General features: G+C 34.4%; 1 protein-coding gene across 1 annotated transcript; it reads left to right on the top strand.

The window, feature by feature from the left end:
- The first annotated feature begins 4,274 nt into the window (after positions 1 to 4,274).
- LOC105783167 (immune-associated nucleotide-binding protein 9) lies at positions 4,275 to 9,427 on the top strand. Its single transcript, XM_012608449.2, has 6 exons — positions 4,275 to 4,418; positions 5,955 to 6,199; positions 6,330 to 6,607; positions 7,724 to 7,888; positions 7,966 to 8,100; positions 9,028 to 9,427. Exons 2-6 carry the CDS (start codon positions 5,965 to 5,967, stop codon positions 9,232 to 9,234), a joined length of 1,020 nt encoding a protein of 339 aa, XP_012463903.1. The 5' UTR covers positions 4,275 to 4,418; positions 5,955 to 5,964; the 3' UTR covers positions 9,235 to 9,427.
- The last annotated feature ends 13,639 nt before the right edge of the window (positions 9,428 to 23,066 follow it).

Below are 23,066 nucleotides of genomic sequence, written 5' to 3' on the forward strand. Positions count from 1 at the left end.
ATAGGTGTTCCCCTACTACAAGTCATAAACTGAAACCAAAAAGAAAATAAAAGGTGTTAGTTAGAATAAAATAAGAATCGTATCTATAATTTATAAATCCCCTGAATAATCAATTAGAGTGCAAAAATTAAAATTAATCTAGTGATGTTGCCTCCCTAGCAACTGCGCCAACAACTTGACCGCATCTTGATATACTAGTGTCTATATTGTGAATACTGCAACTAAATGTATGGAATTAAGGTGGTGTCCGCAGGTGTACGAGTCAGGTTATAATATACTTTTTACAATGAAGTAGGTGAGTACTCTGAGGATCGTACCTAAAGGGAGGCGAGTACTAAATTAAAGTTAACCTAAACACAAATAGAATTAATTAACAATTAAATAAATTATATTATGACTAAATATAAATAAGAGATTTTTTTATAAGTAAAGAATAAAAATTTCATAAATAAAATGAACTTCGAATAACTAAAATCTAAACTCAATCAAATCTAAATATGGGTGATTATCTTGCTTCGGTGGTCTTAACTTATTCCTATTTCGAGTTCCTATTCAATCAACTAGTCGTTACCCTAGCAGGATCTCTCAATCTTCAACTAAACTAATGAGTCGATAAGAACTACTTATCTTTTGACCTCACAGTCCAGACCAATTTGGGGCTAAGGTGTTCACGGATAGACCATACCAATTTTGGGTTAATTCCCACCTAAATAACTTCTTAGGGTCATTAAGCCTAAGGTTTAAGTTCTTCCTCTCACAAACAACCAATTCGCTAAGAAAACCCCACATAGTAATTAGTCAATCACATCTCCACTCGCTAATCCCGTATAAGAGGATTTGTTCCTCATAGAATCCATAAACGTAATAAACTTGATGATAAAGATATGCATGAAAAATAAATCAAGAATAAGGTTTAGAGAATCTTCATTGTATGTGATTGATAAAGTGTTCATATCTTCGATCGTTTAATTGTGTTTACAAACCAAGTTCTCTGAAGAACACAATTGAAAAGAATTGAAAAGAAATCTAAAGCCTAAAAGAACAGAAAACTGAAAACTAAATTACAAGTAAAATTGAGAATAGGAAAAACTGTCCCTAAACAAGTGTCTAAAGAGCCTATTTATAGAGTTAGGGTTGGCCATCGTCCTCAACCCCAGGTTAGTTGATGCTTTCATGTTAATTTCCATTGTGCGGACAAAAATGCCCCTTGCTCGTAATTTTTCCCGTACGGGGTCGATGTCACGACACTCTAGTGCCTGTGTTGCGACACTCAAGGTAGTATGCCTGGTTCAAGTTTAGCTTCAGGGGTGTGTCACGACATCCTATGACTGTGTTGTGACAACAAAGGCAGATTTGAAATTCTTGTATTATGTTCCCTATGTTGTGAAATTGAATTTCCCATGTTGCAACACAGCGACCAACTTTGAGTTTTTATGCCTTTGAATGGTATCCTACATGCTCACTAAGTAAGCTAGCTCACCCTTAGGCCTCATTTGGCCCCTAAGGTCATAAAAAGACTCAAATACACTTTTTATTGTATTCAAAGCAAAGATAGAAAACTTAACTAAAACCTAATAAAAATGCTTGTATTCAATCTCTTTAAATGCAAAAACTAGTTTAATCTACTACATCGAATTACGACAGATCAAAATGGTAGAGTTAAAGAAATGATTTACACTCGAAAATGAATGTGGTTTCTCACTAAGTATGAAAATGACTTGATAATTAATTTAAGCTTTTCAAATTATTATTCAAGTAAATAATTAAAGTTCGAAAAAGTAATTAAATTAATTAATTATTGTGAATCCGTTGAAAATGATAATTAAATATATTTTCTCATAGATTATTTTTTGTTAAAGTTTTCATGACTTTAACGAAATTAGAATCGGGTTGAGAATTTTTAATTGGAAAATTAATTAATATAAATTAATTTAATAAATAATTTTTATTTTGGGAAATAGAAAAAAAAACATGTATTGTGTTGAATTAAATTATAAAGTGTTGGGTTAAAAGTTCAGGAAACATGTATAATTGGACCCAATACAGGAGAGACCCGAAATCCCTTATAATAAGTATGAGGGGCAGCTAACCTTAGTTAAAATTAACTAGGGTTAGTTGCCCCTCTCTCCTAGTACAACTAGGGAACTTGTTTTTCTTGCAAATAAGTATTATTTTCTAATTCAACTAGTATTCTTCAATGTCTCCCTATAAATAAATGGTACTGGTAGGGCTAAGTATAAATTTAATTTTCGGGGAATTACAATTCTACGATTTTCTTTATAAATAGAGAGATTTACTATCCTACTGAAAGTCTGAAAATTATTCTTTGTTCTCTATTTGATTCATGATTGTTCAAGCCCTAACTTGAAGCGATTCATGGTATAAGAATAGTAGAGAAAGTTGTTCGATTGAAAGCCAAGAACGTCTAGGATCCATCTCGCACAGAGTACAAATATTTTTCGGGAAAAATTTATTGTTATAAATAATACAAACCGACTCAGTTTTTAAATTTTAAATTTTTTGTTGTGACAGAAAACCATTTTTAAATCAATTTTTTTTCCAACACTTTCCCATGTGTGGAAACAGGTCCCTGTAAGCCTCCCCATGTGTTGGGAGCAAGACTTCCCATAAGCCTTCACCCATGTGCGGAAGCAAGATTCTCTATGGGTTTTCACAATTCAAGCCATTCGAATAAGTTATCTCCATTACAAGTGCGATCTTGAGGTTTACAAAAGAAATAGATCAGTTGGGTTATTCAAAAAATCATGTTCATAAATAATCAGAATAAGTTCTCATCAAGATTAAAAAATAAAAAAATACAAAGCCTTCCCAATAATCTAAGTCTTCTACGTGTGTGGCACACTTTTCTTAAATTTAATGGCTTCTATTAAGTCAATAAGACAAGGTTTAAGTAGAGGAATGTTACAATTCCATTTGCTTAAAATTAAAGAAACACGGCAAAAGCAACAAAGTAAAATAGAGAAATGATAAAGAAAAAATTTATTAATCCATAACATTTGCAAAGCCCTTGGGCTCAACATTACAATCATTACCCTAGGAGGGATCACCATCTCTTAAAGGGGCAACAATAAAAAAAGAAGGGCTGGCACCTTCCAAGCTACTACCATCTACGTCTTTATTAGACTTAACACCTTCTGCAGAAGTATTATCTATTGTTAATATATTTTGAATTTAAACACATAAATTCTTCTATTCCTAACTCTATTGAATCGATTTATAGAATTGAGTTACTCGCATTTTTGACATTGTCTAAAATCAGGTAACTACAAAAATTCAGAAAATATATAGACTTATCTCTCAAAATGCATCGTTTTGAAAAGCAAGTAGCAGCCAATAGCAACTTACCACCTGTTCCAAAAGGTTATTGTTTATCATTATCACGATTCCTCAGAAATACAATCCTCAGAGTATATTTATGACAGAATCTCAAATGTTTGGATATAACGTTTCACCATAGAATAAAGCCACTATTTGGAACAACCCTAAAACAGAGGAAGTTATGAGAACATAGCGCCTTTAAGTAAGTCCATTTTATAGCCTTCCTCTTGACTCAAAGGGGAAGAATGTTGTTATATCCCCATACGCGATAAGTCACGTGGCAAGCCTAAAAAATGCTTGAATAATAATGTAACAACCCGTTTTTCAGTGATATCAAAAACAGTAGTTTTGGGATCGCAATTTCGATGAGTAAATTATTATTTTATTATTCATTTAATGTCTACGGGAATATATTAAGGTTGTATTAAAATTTCGTTAAGAAATTGATTATAATAATTTGTGTATAATATATAAATAAATTGATTATAATAATTTGTATATAATATATAATTAATATAAATATATTATATTATATTATATTGAATAAATGTAATATTTATAGAATTTTTATATATGTAATATAAATTAATCATATAAATTAAAATTTGATATTTACAATTAAAATAACATTTTTACCTTTTCGTTTAATGAAAAAAGTAATACTTTAAATATAATATAATTCGATATAAATATTAACTTTTTATGTGTTATTATATAAATTTAGTTAATAAAATATACCAACAATTCTTATTTATAAATACGACAAATCTATTATCAAATAAATTTAGTTAACCAAGTAATTTAATAAAAGAAATGTTATATATAAATGTGATAATAATATAAATATATTTAAAAATTTTGACGGGATAAATTTTAAAATAATTTTAATATATTAAAGTTAATTTAAATATTTAAAAGAGTTATATATTTGCAGTATACCATCCCTAGTTCTAGATATATTTATTGAAGTCGCTTATCCCAAAAAACAAGTTTCCTCCTCTCTTTTTCTTTTTCTTTTTCTTTTCTATAAAATAATATTGAATTGTTATTTGTTGTTTTCTCAGCTGCACCTTTCCCTGGTAAGTTGTCTAATCTCTTTTTCTACGCTTCAATTCCATATTTCTTGAGTTTCTCTTCTTCCTGCTTTACTTTCGGATTGAAACACAAAACTTTCCATATTCTTTCTGCTTATTTTTTTCATTGTTAGAACTCGATTCTTTGTTTATGATCTAAGGAAACCAAACGTTATTTATTTATTGACTTATCCAGGAAAAAAATTGTTATTTAATTTTTTTATAATATTTTCTTATTGCTGCAGTTAAGTCTTCGATGTTTGAGTACAGATTTTTGTTGGATCATTATGCCTTCTTTTTATTGTATAATTTATATTTTCTTGCTGTTTTGGATAGAGGTCGAACTTAAAAATAGAAGCACCTTGAAAGTTTCCGAATTCTTTGGTTAGTTTGACTGAATTAGTAAACTATTAGTTTGGGTTATTGAAGCTCTGAGTGAATCTGGATTAATCGACCAAACCTTTTTCAAGCCACTCAAATGGATTAGTTTTGGGCAATTGTACCATTTGCGTTAATGTTATCTGTGGATTACGAAATTTAAGATAATATAGATTCATTACATGCTGATATGAAATTTATTTAAAAATATCAGCATTTCAAGTTGGTACTGAATGAAAAAGGGGAAAAGAAACCCAACAAAATCTCAAATTTAATCTTCTTCTACCTTAAAATCACAAAATCGGTAAATTCTAAAAATCCCGAAAGCCCCTAGTAAGAAATACCATTTTTTTATTCTTAGAGAACTCATTACAACAAATTAAGTATATTCATGTTTGGGTTCCGGTTTATCGTTTCTTTTTCTTTTACCATATCCCTTTCAATCCCTGTCAACACCCAGGTTGAATCTCAATCAGCATCATGTAAGCACAAAAATAACATGCCATCATGCGTGAGATAAGTATGTCGATCTATTTGAGTTGAAAAGTCAATTCTGATTCACTCACTGCCTAAAAAGATTAAGGCCACTTAGCATTTAGCTGGTTAGTTTAAAATTGTTAGAGCTTGATCATTTACTGATGATCAAAAGAAAAATGTTGATACTTTCTAGTAAAATTGCATTTTCATAGCTGTAGTGAAGTTAAGTCCTTGATTTTTTGAGCCTAGATTTTTACTGCTTGTATCCGTTTTCTTTTGGTGGAATTTAAATTTTTGTTGTTAGTATTTAGAAAATAATTAGCGATTCTACTAAAATTCAAGTCAAATGATAAGATTTGAGAAAATTGTTTAATGTCATTGACTGTAATAATCGATGTTAAAGGGTGTTATAGCTTGAGTGGGATAATCAAGTTACTTCTATGGTTACTAGAACTTCATGAACTGCTTTTCATTAATTATACATATATTTTCTATTTGTTTATTTTTAAATGGTTGGAGTTGACTTGCTTTCCATTTCTGGTGAATTGGTTGAATGATAACTTTGGTTCTTAGATTATTGTGAACTTCAAAATTAGAAAAAGGTAACAGTTTCTTGATTGATGAGATGCATGTTTGTAATGCTAAAATTATAGTTTCAAGGGTAAAAGTGTTTTTCTAATATAACAGGTAATATTATATGATGGGTGGAAGTGCAATAGATGATGATTGGGAGTTCACCTCTCCTTCCAATGGTATTAAGACTGTGGTTTTAGTTGGACGTACCGGCAATGGGAAAAGTGCAACTGGCAATAGCATTCTTGGAAAAAAATCCTTCAAATCAAGGGCTAGCTCATCTGGGGTTACTAGTACTTGTGAATTGCAGAAAACAGTGCTCAAAGATGGGCAAATTTTAAATGTCATTGATACTCCTGGTATGTTGTCTTGTATTGTTTTTCCTATTATAGTTGATGGTAGTATCATTAACTTGGTCATGAAAAAGGTTATTCTTTCTGAGGCTATCAATGCATTAACTAGGAAGACTAATTTAGCATGTCATTGCAGGGTTGTTTGATTTCTCAGCTGGATCTGAATTCATTGGAAAAGAAATTGTCAAATGTATTGATCTTGCCAAGGATGGAATCCATGCAGTTCTTGTTGTTTTCTCAGTTAGGACCCGCTTTTCGCAAGAAGAGGAAGCTGCATTGCGTAGTTTGCAGACTTTATTTGGTAGCAAAATTGTTAACTACATGATTGTAGTGTTTACTGGTGGGGATGAACTGGAAGAAAATGAGGAAACATTGGAAGATTATTTGGGTCGCGAGTGCCCGCAGCCATTAAAGGTTGTTTCCTAAACCAAATGCAACTTGAAGTTTCATTTATGTCTGACTTTGCTGTGTTTGGTTGACTTATCTGTTCAGGTTTGAAGGTTATCTCATGCTTTACATATACTAATTATGAAATTATATTGCTGTGCTTAGATGTGAAGTTCAGAATTTTGATTTGCCGAGTTTTACTACATTTTCAGTGTATAGCTTTTTTTCCTGGACATATTATCTTATTATCTTGTCTCTATCAATATGTAGTTATCTTTTAAAAAATGTTGACTTTGCAAAATGTAAAATTTCATGGTTTGGTTAATTATGGTGTGAATTTTAGTTGGAATTAACATTTCTGGGATTTTAATGAATATGAAATAGATATGGTTAGATGATTATTTTATATTATGTACCATGTAGGGCTCTCAGGATTAAAGATCAAGTCATTGGTGCTTGTGTTGGATGGCATAAACTTTATGATCAGTTCTTTTTATCTTTGTTCATGGGTTGCTAGATGCATGGGTGTTTGATTTAAGAAAATCTGATTGCTTAGGTGCCTCCAAATGGCTATCTTTGTCTGGACAGCCGACAGAGACGTTCTCAGGAATTACTTGCTCATTACAATGTTTTTGTTTTTGTTTTCTTGATCTGTGTATCTTATTGAAAGGATAAATTGTTTGATGGAAAAGCTTGAGTTCTGGTGTAATCTCCCTATAAGCATTTATCTACTCTTCTTTGTCTGTTTCATATAGAGAATCTATAAATTTTGTTCATTTCTCGCTCTGCCTTCCTTTTAAAGTTTATTTGCACATTTATTTGGTGTACTCTGTTTCCTTGAGCATCAAGATAATGCTTAAAATAGATGAATGTAACTATGATCAGTATTTTTTTGATGTTCTGAAATTGGATGGAGAATGGCAAATGCTTGGGTAGCATAGAATTTTAGGCTTTGGGCAAAGCATATCTCTTTTCATGCATTGAGTGACTGAATAATCTTTACCTATTCACATAGTGATACATGTGCTCTGGTCTTATGCTACAATTGTTATTACTTTGTTAGTGAGCTTATTTGAACTTAAGCATATAGTTGATGTGCAATGGCAATAAATACCTATTTTTTTGTTACTTCAAATTGATCAGGACATTCTAGGTCTTTGTGGAAACCGACTTGTACTTTTTGACAACAAGACTAAGGATGAAACCAAGAGAGTGAAACAAGTTCAGGATCTTCTCACACTTGTGAACATGGTCATAGAACAGAATGGTGGGCAACCATATACTGATGAGTTGTTTGCGGAACTGAAGGTTTGAGTCTTTACATTCTTTTTCAGTTTGTTGTGACTTTAGTGTAAAGAACTACTGTATCTGTATCTATTGCTCAGAAAGGGGCAACTAAACTTCGTGATCAACAAGAAGTGGTTGCTGCTCTAAAGGGCTACTCCAAGCGAGAAATATCCGAGTTTAAGGAGCAGATTGAAAGATCATATGAAGAGCAGCTTATGCGAATTACTGAAATGGTAACCTGAATATCTTTCTTATTATAATTGATGATTTTTTTTCTATCTTCATCTCAAATTTTATAGCTCTTTTTTTCCCCTTGGCCCTTTTTTGTTAAAGTATATAATTCAGTCCAAATAAGAATAGTCCTATTGTTGCAACCTAAACCATGAATAAAACCCTGGAAAGCAAAGACATGATAGAAGAATAGCCATGTAGCCTTTTGAACCCTACATCTTAGTTTCCCTAATTCATTCCAAACTATCCCTGGTAGTTGTTTTAGTTGGGAACCATGAGTCTTTCTATTCCTATTTTCCTGAAGTGTTGGCTTTCGGCCTTGTTTAGTCTTTAATTTGAAGAGTGTAGGCATTGCTCTTGATATACTCAGAGCAACATAGTTTAGACATCAAATGTAGGGTTTACTCTTTCATACATATACTGCATCATGTTTGTGTATTTTAGCATGTTACTTTAAGGTATTTTATATTTGAGATATTCATGTATTCATATTATATTTTGTGTGTTCTGTGTTTTAGTTTATGTCCTGTTTAATACTGCCGGGTCTACCTTCTTGTATTAAAGTTATGATACCAATTACCAATGTCCTTGTCGCTTCATGTACTTATGCCTCTGTTGATGTGTGAGAATCATTGCTTACTTCTCATATATAAGAATTGTTCTGAAATGCATCTAATAAAGAATACCCTTGCTAATTTCGTACGCCTAGGTCAAATGCAGTGTGTCCCTAGGAGGGAGTGCCTTTTAACTGTTCCTTGTTAAAATTCATGTTTGTTGGTTTTTTGCCAGCTATCAACCATTTTTCTGTGGCTCAAGATTGAGTCTGCATGCTAATCACAATATAACCCGAGCCATTGTTAAATTTCAGTGATATATAGCCAGCTAATCTTTTTGCATGGTGTTGGTGGTTAATGAATGATGTTGTATAGGTTGAGTCAAAGCTGAAGGAGACGACTGTCAGGTTGGAGCAGCAGTTAGCAGAGGAGCAGGCAGCACGGCTGAAGGCGGAAGAGTTGGCGCAGTTAGCTCAAATGAAATCAAATGATGAAATCCGGAAGCTTCGAGAGAATCTAGAAAGAGCACAGAAAGAGACAGAGGAGCTCCGCAAGCAAGCTGCTCGGTGTGCCATCCTGTGACTGCCGCTACAATGAGAAGATGCCTCTCTTATGCTATTATATTTATCTTCAATGTTTTAAATTGCTATAATGCTTTTAAATCCTGCGTAAATGATTTTAAGCTTTTCCAAAGTCAACTGTCTTATCTTCATGCCTCTTTGTAAATCTTTAAGTGTATAAGAGATTTCAACACACTGGTTTTATTGTTGTGATATATCTCTTTCTTATTTGATGAAATTAAATGATGTAGAAATGGGGAGTCGATTCAACTACAAGTTAATTAGGATTAAAAATTTCTCTCATTTTTTGGGAGTTTTTCTTTACTATTGAGTGCTTTTTCTCTTTCCTTTAGAGGTCTTCTCCTAATTTCCTTTGTTTTTCATTGGGTTTTCTTTGTTTTTCCTTTTATTTTCCTTAGGATTGAGTCATGTTGGGCATTCCTTTTAGTAATTTCCGGTGTCAATTAGGTTTTAGATAGGAACTTTGTTTCGTCATTCTATTTTAGGTCTTGTTTTGTTTTTCATTCAAAGGATAATTGTGGTTCTGGTTCTTCATTAACCGAGTTATAGAAGGGGTACGCTTAATTATCCCTTGTTCTTTTTCTTTGAATCGATCTGAATCAGTGGGGATTATGGTGGAACTAGAGATCAATCTTGAAGCGGATCAGAGGCAGATTGGGGGAGCTTTACAATTTTCGTTGGTAAGGAAAATTCATTCAGAGAATATTGTGAATAGGAGGGTGGAGTAATACAGAGCATTTGGCCAGCAAGGGAGACTAGTGCAGTCAGGGAAATAGGGAATAACTTGTATATGGTGTCTTTTGCATCGAAGGAATATATAGAAGAAGCCTTGGCTAATGGTACGTGGAATATTATGGGATTTTGCTTCAATCTCAAGGTGTAGGATATGGAGAAGAGTATCAAGGAGGTGAGCTTTGACAGAGTTGACTTCTGGATACAGTTACATAATCTTCCTCCAGAGATGATTACTATAAAGAATTCCTGTACTATTGGGAGTATTATTGGTGATTTGGTTAGAGTGGATGATAAATCCTGGGAAAATGGAAATGGTAAAAGCTTCATTAGGGTAGGGTATCTATTGATATTATCAAACCTATAGTGGATGGTTTTTGGGTGCCTAGTGAAGGGAATGAAAAGATTTGGACATATACAGATGTCATGGGGTTAGAATTTAAGTTGGGCAAACTGTGCAGCCTTAGACGATTTATTTGCTTCAAATATGGCTAAGCAACTCAAAATGGAAAGAAACTTGAAATGAACATAAAAACCATAAGAAAGTAATGCACATAAGGTGTCTGAGTAAATGCTCTCAAATATATTTTTTAACTATCAATGTGATGAATACAAATAAAGGCAAAGGCCTCTATTTATAGTTAAGCTCTTCTAGATTCAACGGTATAGAACAAATTGCATCAACAGTTAAGACTAATGCCTATCTATAAGATGAGAGTCATAAGAGATTTAAACTCTATACAATCTTATTTATTAGGTATTACATTGACCATGGTAACTCTAATTTTACTGGAGTATTTCACTGGGCTACAAAGATTTCTCCTTATGTTCCATGAATCGGGTCAGTTCAAGTGGCTCAAATAAGCCTCATTTAATAAGCTGGCTACCATGAGATGCTTTGGGTGCATTCGTCACGGACTTTAATCCGCGGCCTATGACACAGAGACTTTGTAATGAAAAGCTTGAATCGAGAAATGGAAATAAACATGTCATGTGGATGAAAGCTATAGTGATATGGGATAACGGTAATAAAGGGAAGAGTAGTTTTGATAGTAGTTTAATGGGTATAGAGGTGGGTTTGGAAAAGGGTATCAGGATTTGAGGAGAGAAGAGGAAGGGGAAGGAAGGTTTTAAGAGGTGTGGGGGAGGATTGTCTTGTGTTTAAGGAGTTAGAAAGAATGGGGAATAGGTTAAAGGGTGAAAAGATAGTGGTGGGATATGTTGAATGGGAGTGTTGGGTGGAGGATGAATCTAATTCTGATCTTAAGGTTAATGGTGAATCAGGGGTTAAAAGGAAGAGTAGGGGAAGTACTTTGGTAAGAAGAATATTGTTAATGATGAAATGAGAGGTAAATTGGATATGAAGGGTAAAGATGTGTTAGTGGAGAATAGGGCCTTAAAGCAAAGAACATGGGTAATTTCATAGAGAAAGAATAGAATATTTCAAGACTATAGTTGTAACACCTTATATCTGACTTGATCGTCGGGTTCAAGCTACAGGATGCCACATTTGTTTTTAGAGCAACTACAATTACATTCAATAATTTATACAAGCTATTCGAGTTAATACATAAATATAACATGATATATATTCTTATCCAGGGTTTATACGAGCTTATGAAAGCTCCTAGATAACCCAAGACCATTTTAGTACCTAACTACAAAGATTTCAAAGTAGATCGTTTTGGCGTCAAGACCATGAAGGTCTCATGTCGCAACATCAACAATAGAATCTTAGCATCGTGACCTTGATGAAGTAGCTTTGCGACTTTCAAAATAGTAAGTTGACGTTGCGACTTCAAATAGGCGATGTCATGACGTTAAAAGTTGGTGTCGTGACATCCACCTGGTGGTGTCACAACTTTGAAGTCAAAATCTTTCAAGTCATATATCTTTGGAACAACCTGTTAAATCTCATAATAAAATTGGACTTAGAGTCCCAAAAAGGCATTCAACTCAATGCATATATGCTTAATTACATATTCAAGTTATAAAAATTTTAACCATTAGAAACCGTTTCATTAACAACATTTATTGTTCAAAACACCAAGTTGACCATTTACAACTAAAAACCAATTTAATTCTAGGTAGCCATTTATCGAAATGAAATGAACTATACAAACATTATTGAGTCAAGTGTAGTGGTTTGGATGTTGGATCAGTCCTCGAGTCTTCAAGTTCTACTTATACTTGCGCATCGAATATACAAACCGTACACTTAGAGTGATGAAGCTCGGTGGTTATTTCATGATTCAAGTCATTATAACAATAACATTAATCAAATGAACAAAATCATCAAAGTGTCCGAAGTATATAAATTGTGCCAAACACTCATCTGTATAGATTGAAGTAAAAAGGTGTGCCCAACACTTATTGGAACGTCTGAAGTAATATGTGCCTAGCACTTATTGACATATAGCCGAAGTGTAACACCCTATACCTAGTTCGGTCGCCCAACCCGAGCTATAAGGCGTTACAATGATAAACTTTGAAAATCTTTCATAATTTATACTAATAACAGCTAAATATTTCATTATCAATCATTTCCATGCTAACCAATCAACTTGGGACCTAATTCGAACTTACGTAACATTTAAAACAAATTGGGATCAATTCTGGGTTAAATTGAAACTTCTACAAAATTTTGAGTAAAATGTGTAAACAACAAGGGCCACACAGCCGTGTGATAGAGTTCAGCTTGTGTGGCACCTAAACATGGCCGTGTGGCCAAAACGTGTAATAATTTTTCCCCGTGTAACTCAAGGTCACACGGCTGTGTCGCCAGGCCGTTTAACTCTCTGAGACCGTGTGGACAATCCTGCACCAAAAATTAAAGGGGCCACATGGCCATATCATGCAACCGTATTGGACATATGGCCGTGTGGAAGATCATGTCCCAGGCCGTTTGTGCCCAAAAACACCTTCAAACAGAAGCCGTTTCACATACCAAAACTTAGACTTCAAGCTATGCAGTAACCAACATTCAAACCTGTTCAAATTGTGCCAAAATGTGCTAAAATACATCAATTCACAATCAACCTTTGTGCCTAACTAATATGCCCTCATTGGTACCACAATTCAAACCTATACAACATCCATTCAATCGTAGCATATACCTCAAGTTAAAATCAATCAATCATCACCCAAATTCTAGATACCAAGAGCCAAAGTTCAACCATATAAACCAAATCATCAAATGCCCATATATCTCATCCTAAGTTCATACTTTACCATAACCAAATTGACCATTTCATCAAAGCACAAAATATCTCAAAATGTCTATTAACATAAACATACCTAAACAACCATTTAAATTGCATTAGGTACAAAATCATCTGTTCACCTTCACATACCTCAACCAAACATAATACCAAATGAGATTTACATAAATACATTCACTATGTTCTTTAAAAGACACAACACATAACCATAGTACTTATAACATATATAACCCAAACCTTATTTACATGTTACTTATAACTAAGCCAAAATAAATAGATAGCTAGCGAATGAGTTGCTGGGTAGTGTGATCTCCAACGACGCTCCAATCAGTAATGAAAATTCAACGATCTACAAAAAAGGAAACCAACTAAAGTAAGCTTACATAAAGTTTACAAAATTCATAAAACAAAACATCACATACCTATTAATTTAATTACAAAACATACATATCTTGAAACTAACAACCCTTTGTCATATTTCATCATTTCAACTAACTACAATAATTAAACCTGGATGATCTTAACATCAAAACACATGTTAAATAATCATGTACTTAAATATGAATCATCATATCATTCTATTCCATTTTCATTTCGATAGTTAATTCATTTGCCCGAAAAACAATAGTAAATCAACTTCGGATACACGGGAGGGTAATGCTCATACTAGCTAACGTAAGGATATTAATCAATACACGATGCCGCTCACACAAGCTTCAAAGAATCTACAATACATGCAGGATATCAAGCCATCGGTACGATATCCATCACCAGTACATAATACCTACTAAATATAACACCGGCACAAAGTGCTTGCTATTGAAACACCAGTACAAAGTGCCTGCTACTAAAATAATTGAAATCTAATGTATGCTAAATATACACCAGCACACAGTGCCTACTACGCCCTAATGACATGTCATTTGTATCCTATCTATTCACTAAGTTCACATGGGCTTATTCTGTTTCTCCGAGACATTTCATATTCAACTTTATCCTTCCACTTCATTAATCATCCAATAGAACATACAATCGTTCAAATTTCATATTATCAAACATAAAATAACTTAAAACATTAACATAATAAATATAAAACAAACTTACCAAAATATGATAGCTAACGACACACGGCAACGTCTACCCAACCACTTTTCCTTTCTCGCGTTTATCAATTGATTGATCCGTTTCTTAATCTAAATATAATAGTTTAATTCAATTAACCAATTTAAACATTTTAAAACACTTAAATTCATGCAATTAACCTTTTAATGAAATTTTACACATTTACCCTAAACTTTTACCTTTTATTCAATTTAATCCCTGAAACCAAAATTTTCACATTTATCACAAATTAACCCAAAAACCCTTGTGTTGAATTCTATATGATCCATAAATAGCCCACATTTATCACTTATTCACAATAGATTCATGTTATTTTACAATTTTAACAACTTAGTCCTTAAACTTTAAAATTAACAAAAAATACTTTACAAAATAGTCCTATTTAACTATCAAACTTAATAATATATCATTAAACTTCAAGAACATCAGAAATTCATCCATGACAACATTTTAAACATTTAACAATTTTACGAATTAGTACTCGGGTTAGCTAGATTAAACTACAACGATCTCAAACACAAAAATATTACTAAAAACGAGCTTGAATTACATACCATGCAAGGGTATCAAGCTATAGTCAAACTTGAGAGATTAACAATGACTTTTATTCCTTTAAAAATTCCATGAAGGTGATTTTGTGTAACACCCCAAACCCGGCCTAGGAGATATGGCCGAATCTGGCAGTGTCACATTAAGGTGTTTAGCGTAAAACTTGTTGTAGTTGAAATCTTTAAAATCAATTAATCATTTTGTTATTAAACGGTGATTCCAAAATGGGTTGTTCATTTCCAAGCGTGCATCATTAAAAGCTAATCACTTTTAAAACGTTATAAATTTTCCAAAATCTCATTTATAAATTTAAAGAGGCCTTTTTACATAAAAATACCCAAATTTAGTTACTTATAAATCAAAGGCTAAAAATGAAAGCTGATGCGATTGTGTGGCCATCATCGAGTCCCTCACAGCACCGACCCACCTACAACCGGGGATAACCTGTACAGTTAAACAGAGGGGTGAGTTTACGAAAACTCAGTGTGTAATCCCCTAACAAGCAAATAGTTAATTAAACAGTAGATAAATGCAGTTTGGACCTGAGCCCGTTACAGTAACAGTCCAGTGTAGGACTGAGCCCTTTCCCGTAACAGTAAATGATTGGGCTTGAGCCCATCACAATGCCAGTAATCAGTAGGGCCTTTGCTCAATTTCAGTAATAGTATTAGTGGGGCCTTGGCCCATAACAGTAACAGATATCAGTCATGCAGTGAACAATATGTAATATCATTAAGCGATGCAGTAACAGTATAAAATTATTAATCAGTGCAGATATGCACTTAGAAATCCTACCCAATCCAGGCTCTACACACCACTCCGTCCCACCAAACACACCATGTGGGGATAAAATCAAACCACCCAGCCAGACACACCAAGATTAGTACCGGTTGCGGCACTCAACAGTATTGCAGCAAAGCTGCCAGTAAAATAAACGAAATATAGCCATTAGTAGGTCCACAGTCGTCTTGGGCAACCCGTGCAACCTTATCAGTACGGTACACTTCCTCCAAATATAACAACCCATCCCCATGCAATATATTGTGACATAATATCATACGTGTATGCAAAATTTCATGCTCAATCATAGTCATACATATCATAGAGCAAATCAGTCATACATAACATTTGGCCATAAAAGCCATCTCATCTCCTAGGGGTATAACAGTCATTTTACCCTATGGGGTATTTTGGACATTTTACCCTATAGGAGTATTATGGTCATTCTACCTTATAGGGGTATTTTTGTCATTTTACCCTATAAGGGTATTTCGGTCATTCTACCCCTTGGGGTATTTTAGTCATTTTACCTTATGGGGGTATTTCGGTCATTTTACCCTATTGGGGTATCTCGGTCGGGGGTATCTCGGTTATTTTACCCTATGGGGGTATTTCAGTCATTTTACCCTATGGGGTATTTCGGTCATTTATTGACCTCTCGAAAGGTCCGCAGTCGCCTCGAGCGACTCAGGTAACCTAAATGGTCATAACAGTGTAAATGGGCCCAAGGCCCATTACTCGACCCAAGTGAGCTCACACGTTTGTGCGGCCCGTTCAACCTAGAATTCGCCACTACTATGGGACCTATATCGCTCAATCCAGTATTTGCCACAATTCGTAGATTCTATTCGTGTGGGGCCCATGAGCCCATTGAGCCCAAACGGCCCATTTCGGCCTAACGTGGCCCATTACGACCTAAGCCTATGAAAATGGTCATGGAGGCCTCTACAGTCTATCGCCCATGATTCGCGGGTTTGACTTACCACACGAGCGATCACACGCCTGTGTGGTCTCAAACGCCATATTTTCGGCTTTTGCCGTTCTACAGTTACCGTTGGGTTTACACAGTTGTTTGCTAGAAGATGCGCAGACAGTCCTCGAACACTTTCGAACCTATGTTCACCCGTAACACTCGGTTAACCACATATCAATTGAATTTAATAAGAATCCTATTCATTACACATAACTTCTTGATTGTTAGTCACTTACCTTGATTGAACAACCGAATCCCTAAACACTTCACTCACCGAAACAACGTTGGTCACTAGATCTTGGGATTATTACCTGCAGTCCAGTTGAAACCCCTTAATATCAATTATCTATTAGAAAAATTTAAGTCAAAACGAACACCAACTTACCGAAAGTATAAAACAGTAGAATAAGAATGGTATACAAAATCGACAGAGAGCAAGGAAAAAGTCGGCACAAAGAGGGTAGATGAAGGAGAGCAAATCGGCAAGAAAGGAGGAGAATGGTTTAGGGGACGAAGAGGTTTCGGTAGAGGGTAAAGGAAGAAAGAATGCAAAAGGAGAGAAGATAGATTAGCCACCAGTAGAATTACTTGGAAAAGAAAGAAAAAGAAACAATTGAGAGAGGCAATATTCGGCCAAAGAGAGGTTGCCAACACCAAAAAAACGAGACAGAAGAATATGCAAAAACCCCTTACCACATAGCCTTCAAGCAAAAAGAGTGAAAACACCACACAAAACCAGAATGAAAAGTATAACAAAAATGAGCAGTATGCCCTCTAGCCGAATTTTCCTGAGTATCAAAGTCCATTTTCGACACAACTCTCCTCTCCGCTCACTTCCCTTGATTTTCTCCTAAAATCTCTCCCCTTATCCCTCCTTGAATCGCTCCACCAAATTCTCCTCAACTCCCCCAACAACTCCATTCAAAATCCATTCAAACTCCCCTTAGCTGTGTTTCAGTCTAACTCCACTACCTACACAGCTCAAGCAGAAAAATAAATACTTCATTGCGCAACTTAGGACTTGAACCTCAGACCTCATAGTTACACAACACGCAACCTTGCCACTAAATCACAAGCTATTTTTGTGCCATAAAACAAGCACTATTATTTACAAGGCCTATATGCCAGTGTCCAGATTCATTTAAAAGCAAAACTAAAAATTCTGCAAAAGCCAAGACTTGAACCCCTAACTTCTCAGACACTTCCAAACACTCTTAAATCACTTAACCACTGAAGCAGACATTCATTTATGTCACTTCCTTGTACAACTAAATATTTATGTGCAGTCTCCTAACTGTTCCCTTGTTCAAAACCTATTTCTTCTAGGCCCAAAATTCGGGGTGTTACATTTTGGAAGATGACAACATTTTGGCTTTATTTTGTTTTTGTTTTTAATTATTAATTTACCATTTTAACCTTTAAAAACAATCCAAATTTCATAATAAAACTTACCAACCGTCCACCATGACCTAATTGATGCAGTTGTAAACCAACTGAAAATCTAACTAAGGCAAGTGAACCTATCAATTAATAGTATAGCTATAGTGAGCAAAGATATCGTTCCCACGATGACTAAAAGTACTAGTAATTATCGCCTTTCTGTTATTTAATTGACAAATTGGAGTGATTGATTAAAACTAAAATTAAATAAATTAATTAACTAAAGAACACGACAAAGAACAAATCAGGAAAATAAACGATTAACAACCAAGAAGTGAGACAATACCTAGGGAAGAATCCACATAGACTTCATATATCATTATCAATCTATATTACGCAATTTCTTGACTCAGAATCTTGATCTGTAGAAATCCCTAAATTATACTAATATCTCTCTTCAAGACTAAAAGTAACTGACTCTAGGTTGATTAATTGAAATTTCTTTCTCATTAAAACCCCTATTGTCGCATGAACTGGATCTATGGATTCCCCTATTATATTTGACTCTAATCCAGTAGATTTATGTCATCCTATTTCTAGGATTGCATGTAACTCCAGTCAATTACGCTAGATCTACTCTTAAATAGGGTTTATTTCTCCTCTGATTTAAACACATCAAACATGGATTAATAGTCTAGAAATTTTAAACCAAGAATTAAACATGCATAATTGAGAACAAGATCCAATTATTTATTGCGTAAAAATAGAAAACAAATAGTAGAATCCATCCCAGGGTTCATCTCCCTAGGTATTTGGAAAATTAGTTCATGATAACAAATAAAAAATAAAAAACAAAAAAAATCCCAAAGTCAGGATAACCACAAGAAATAAACTCATAATAAACTTCAAAAAAATCAAAAGGAGACCTTCAATCCTGATGGAAATCTGCTTCAGAATATGCTTTAATAGTGTTTTCCGAGTTGTTTTCTTAATTATTCTATGACGACTCCCTTCTATATTCTTATTTTTTCCATATATAGGTTATAGAATGCCTGAAAAACCTAAAAAATGCGCTTTCCCACAGGTTTGGAGTGCAATTCATGATTTTCACATGGTTTGGCACATGGCCGTGTGGCAACTCGCTTGGCTCACACGGCCGTGTGTCCAGACCGTGTGATCCCTGTACCTTGCTCCAATTTTTTAGTTTTCGCTTGTTTTGCTCCCAAATGCTCTTATAAGTATAAAAACATGAATTTAAAGGATTAGGAGCATAAAATTCACAATTTAACATCGAATAATCACCCAAAAATACATTAAGAACGAGATTAAAGCTTGTTACTTTTGGCACTTATTAAATATCCCCACACTTAAATGTTTGCTTGTCCTCAAGTAAAAACCTCAACCCACGTTCAAACAACTTTTCTCAATTTGTAATTTTCATCAATAATATTTCAAGATAATTCGCAAACAATCATGCATTGGAAATTCAACCAAAATGACACTAAAGATTCAAGCAGTCAAAGCCGAAAATTTTAAATCACAAAAACGTAGGTGTCTCACCTTATATAAATAATGACATTAAATTCAAAATCAACAAGAATTGACATTCTCACTCAAGATCACTCAAAGCAGTCAAAATGTTTAAGGTTCAAATATTGTGCAGTCAACAGTCGAATGAGAAATACTATTACCATAAGCTTGCTTGAAAATCAAATCTCCACCACTAAAATGAGATGACACACCAATCAAGAGCTCTTTAAAAGGTTGTAATGGTGCTCAGGTTAAGGGTATGGAAAAGGTCAGAAAAGTTGGTTAGAATCGAGAGTCGAGTTGATAAGGTACCAAACTAGAAATAAATCAATTGCCAAATTAAAAGAATTTACATCCAAGAATAATAAAGAATGAAAATGAGTTCTTTTTCAATAGAATATGAAACTAATTATAAATACTCAATCAAATAAAATTATTTTTTTCTTTTAAATTTTTTTGACCAAGAATAAAATTCAACAATAGAAATGATGAAACATAGTTAGGCAACTAACCAAACACATCTTGACAAAAAGGTAGTCAATAAAAAGGATACATTTACAACATAGATTTGGGTTAAGGGTTAACATTAATGGGTTAATAAAAAAATGTTAGGATCAATGGGGTTTACTAAGGGTTAACACAACAATTAAGGTAGTTAAAGGTTAAATAGGTTAAATCCTAAGTGCCTCTATCATCTCAGTATATCAAATCAATAATGTGGTCTCGACATGTATAATCGAAGAAAATTCTAGAATAACAAATTAAGTTGACACACTCACAACCAGAAATAAAATGAGCATGGAATAAAATATATGCTCTATAGGCTCAAAAGCTCACAAAAAAGATATGGTTTTGATGTCAAACTTGCAAATTTTAAATTTGAAGATATTATGTCAATTCTGGGATACAACCTAAAATATTTATTTCTGAAAAACAACTTATCATACTTGACTCTCTCCTGTCTTGAAGTATAAATCAACCAATGCACAAACATCCATACATAAAACCAAAAAAACATCAATAAAAATTCTAATTAAAAAATTCACTCTAATGGATGGTATGAGAAAATTACTTAAAGAACAAATAATTCGAGATTTTATCACAAATATACAAACAACCTCCCCACACTTAAGATGTACATTTTCCTCAATGGACAAACAAATATAACCACAGATTAAAAATAATATCTAAAGAGAGTGAGAAAACTTAAACTACCCTAAATATGGATGAATTCGCTAGAATAGTGAAAATCATAATTGTAGATGATTCTAAATGAAGTACATGTTTTCGAGCAAAATAATAAGAGAATAAACAAAATAAATAAGATAAAGAGATAACAAACTAAAAAAAAAACCAACAAAATAATAAAAATAACAGTGCATATAAATGAAAAACCAAACATAAAAGTCTCAAACATAAAATAAAACAACTAACAAAACAAAAATAAAAATAAGAGTACAACTAGAAATAAAACTAAATAAAGCAGAAAATTAAATCAGGTCATGGATCGACATCGTGCAAGGTGTTGGGATTGTGAGGCATATTATTAGATGGAGAGATATGGAAATGCTGGCAGATCTGTTGCAAATACGCCTCAATGGTATCGAGCCATGCTGACTGCTCCTACTGAGTACGATAAATATCGTTGAGTGTGATCGAATGTGTAGGTGCATCAGTAAAAGGCGGTGGAGGAGGAGAATTGGAAATAGGTGGTGCTGGTGGTAGGTCATCATTGAGATGCTCATCATCCTCGTGTTGTTGAGTCAGTTGTAGCAACACATTGATCCAAAAGGCCCAGGTCGACAAGTGATCATCCTCATATGTTTCATAATGTTTAAGCCCTAAGGTGTCAAGTCCCCAACCAAAGTAAGACTACCAATCTGCTCGGGGGTCTTGAGGAGGCTAAAGCAACGAGCAAGCGTGTGACATATGGGCCTATAGAGAGAGGTCCTCTCCGTTATCACTCACTCTGATTACAATAACATTAGGCAACGAGCCAAGCGTCGCCCATGCATGCTCCATAAGAAATACGCATCTAAAGTGCCCATGACGCTCGTACTTTCCTTCTTGTCAATTAAAGTATGAGCTAATATGGTGTGAATGTACCGTAAGGCTGGAGGAAAGCACCGAGCCTTGGACTAGCTCGGGTTGTACGAAATGAGAACCTTAGAGATTTTTGACCAGTAGAGAGAGGCCGAGTAATGGATGTGCTGCAGAAGGGTGGATAACTCGACCGTGGCCAAGAAATCAATAGAATACATGCCGAGAGTGACATTAAATTCTGCAATACTAACTTTTCGAGTGATATCCCCAAGACAGAATGATATAGCTTGTGCCTCGCCCCCAACGAAATCACTGTCTGTAGAAAAAAAGTGGTGGAAAACTCCAAGGTGATCTTAGCATATGTTGGCTCCACAATCGTAAAGAAGTGCTCCCATGGAGTCACATCTAGTAAAGTATGAACCAACATAAATAGACCCACAGTCTGAAGGGCTACCCAATCAGTGCACCTACCTAAACCTAGTGCTCTATCCCTCAGATGCACCTACCGAATGTGAGGTATCGGTGGCGGTCGATCAGAGATGAGGAAGATGAAGTCCTAATAGCCATTCTTTTCTTGGTGTGAGCAGGTACCTTGCTCTTGCCTCGTGTGTCTGACATAATGTACCTAAAATAAGATATAACAACTAAGTATTGGAGACGCAGTAAAATCAACACCACCAATTAATCTAGCATATAAGCAGACAAATCAACATGCAAATTAAAACTCATCGGAAACAAAAAATCACATGACGAAAACCCAATCACAATACTAATATTGTAATAACCGACCACTAAGACGACATGGAAAACAAATTATAAGTAGAATAAGAAAAGAAATGCAATAATAGTACTACAACTGATACACAAATAACAAAACTATACTAACGATAATAATAAACCTAAAAAATACTAATAATAAAATAAAAAAACTAATACTATGTTTATAACTAAACTAGCAGAATAAGATTAAACATAAATATAATAAACAAAATAATAATAAACAAAATAAAAATAAAAAGAAGGGGATGATCCAAACTGGGGGGAGAGTGACGAACAGCGGTGGCGGTGGAGGCTAAGGGACGGTGAGTGGCAGAGAATGGGGCTCCTATGAAAATGGCTGTTTGATGGTGAAAGAGGAAAAGGGGGACGAAAGAAGGGGAAAGGGGGAAGATAGTGGCCTATTGGCGCAGGTAGATCAGGCGGTGGTTGAAAAGAGTGGAATGAGGGAAGGAAAGGATGTCGGTAGCGCAGGGTTGGTTTTTGGTGAAAGGACGACCAAAGGGAAAAGGGAAGGGAGAAAGGATTGGATAGGCGACGTTGAGATGGAAAGGAGAAGGGTGGTTGCGTGGTTGGTGGGACAAAGGGCGGTGCGACTAGGGCAAAGGTGCTTGGTGGTGACAATGAAAGATGGAAAGTTGACTGGCGGCAAAGAGGAAAGGATGGGGAAGGGGTAACGACGATGAAGGGTTGGATGGAGCTTGAGGATAAGAATGGCCACTAGGA

Source organism: Gossypium raimondii, chromosome 13 (assembly GCF_025698545.1).
Source record: "Gossypium raimondii isolate GPD5lz chromosome 13, ASM2569854v1, whole genome shotgun sequence".
Lineage (NCBI taxonomy): Eukaryota > Viridiplantae > Streptophyta > Magnoliopsida > Malvales > Malvaceae > Gossypium > Gossypium raimondii.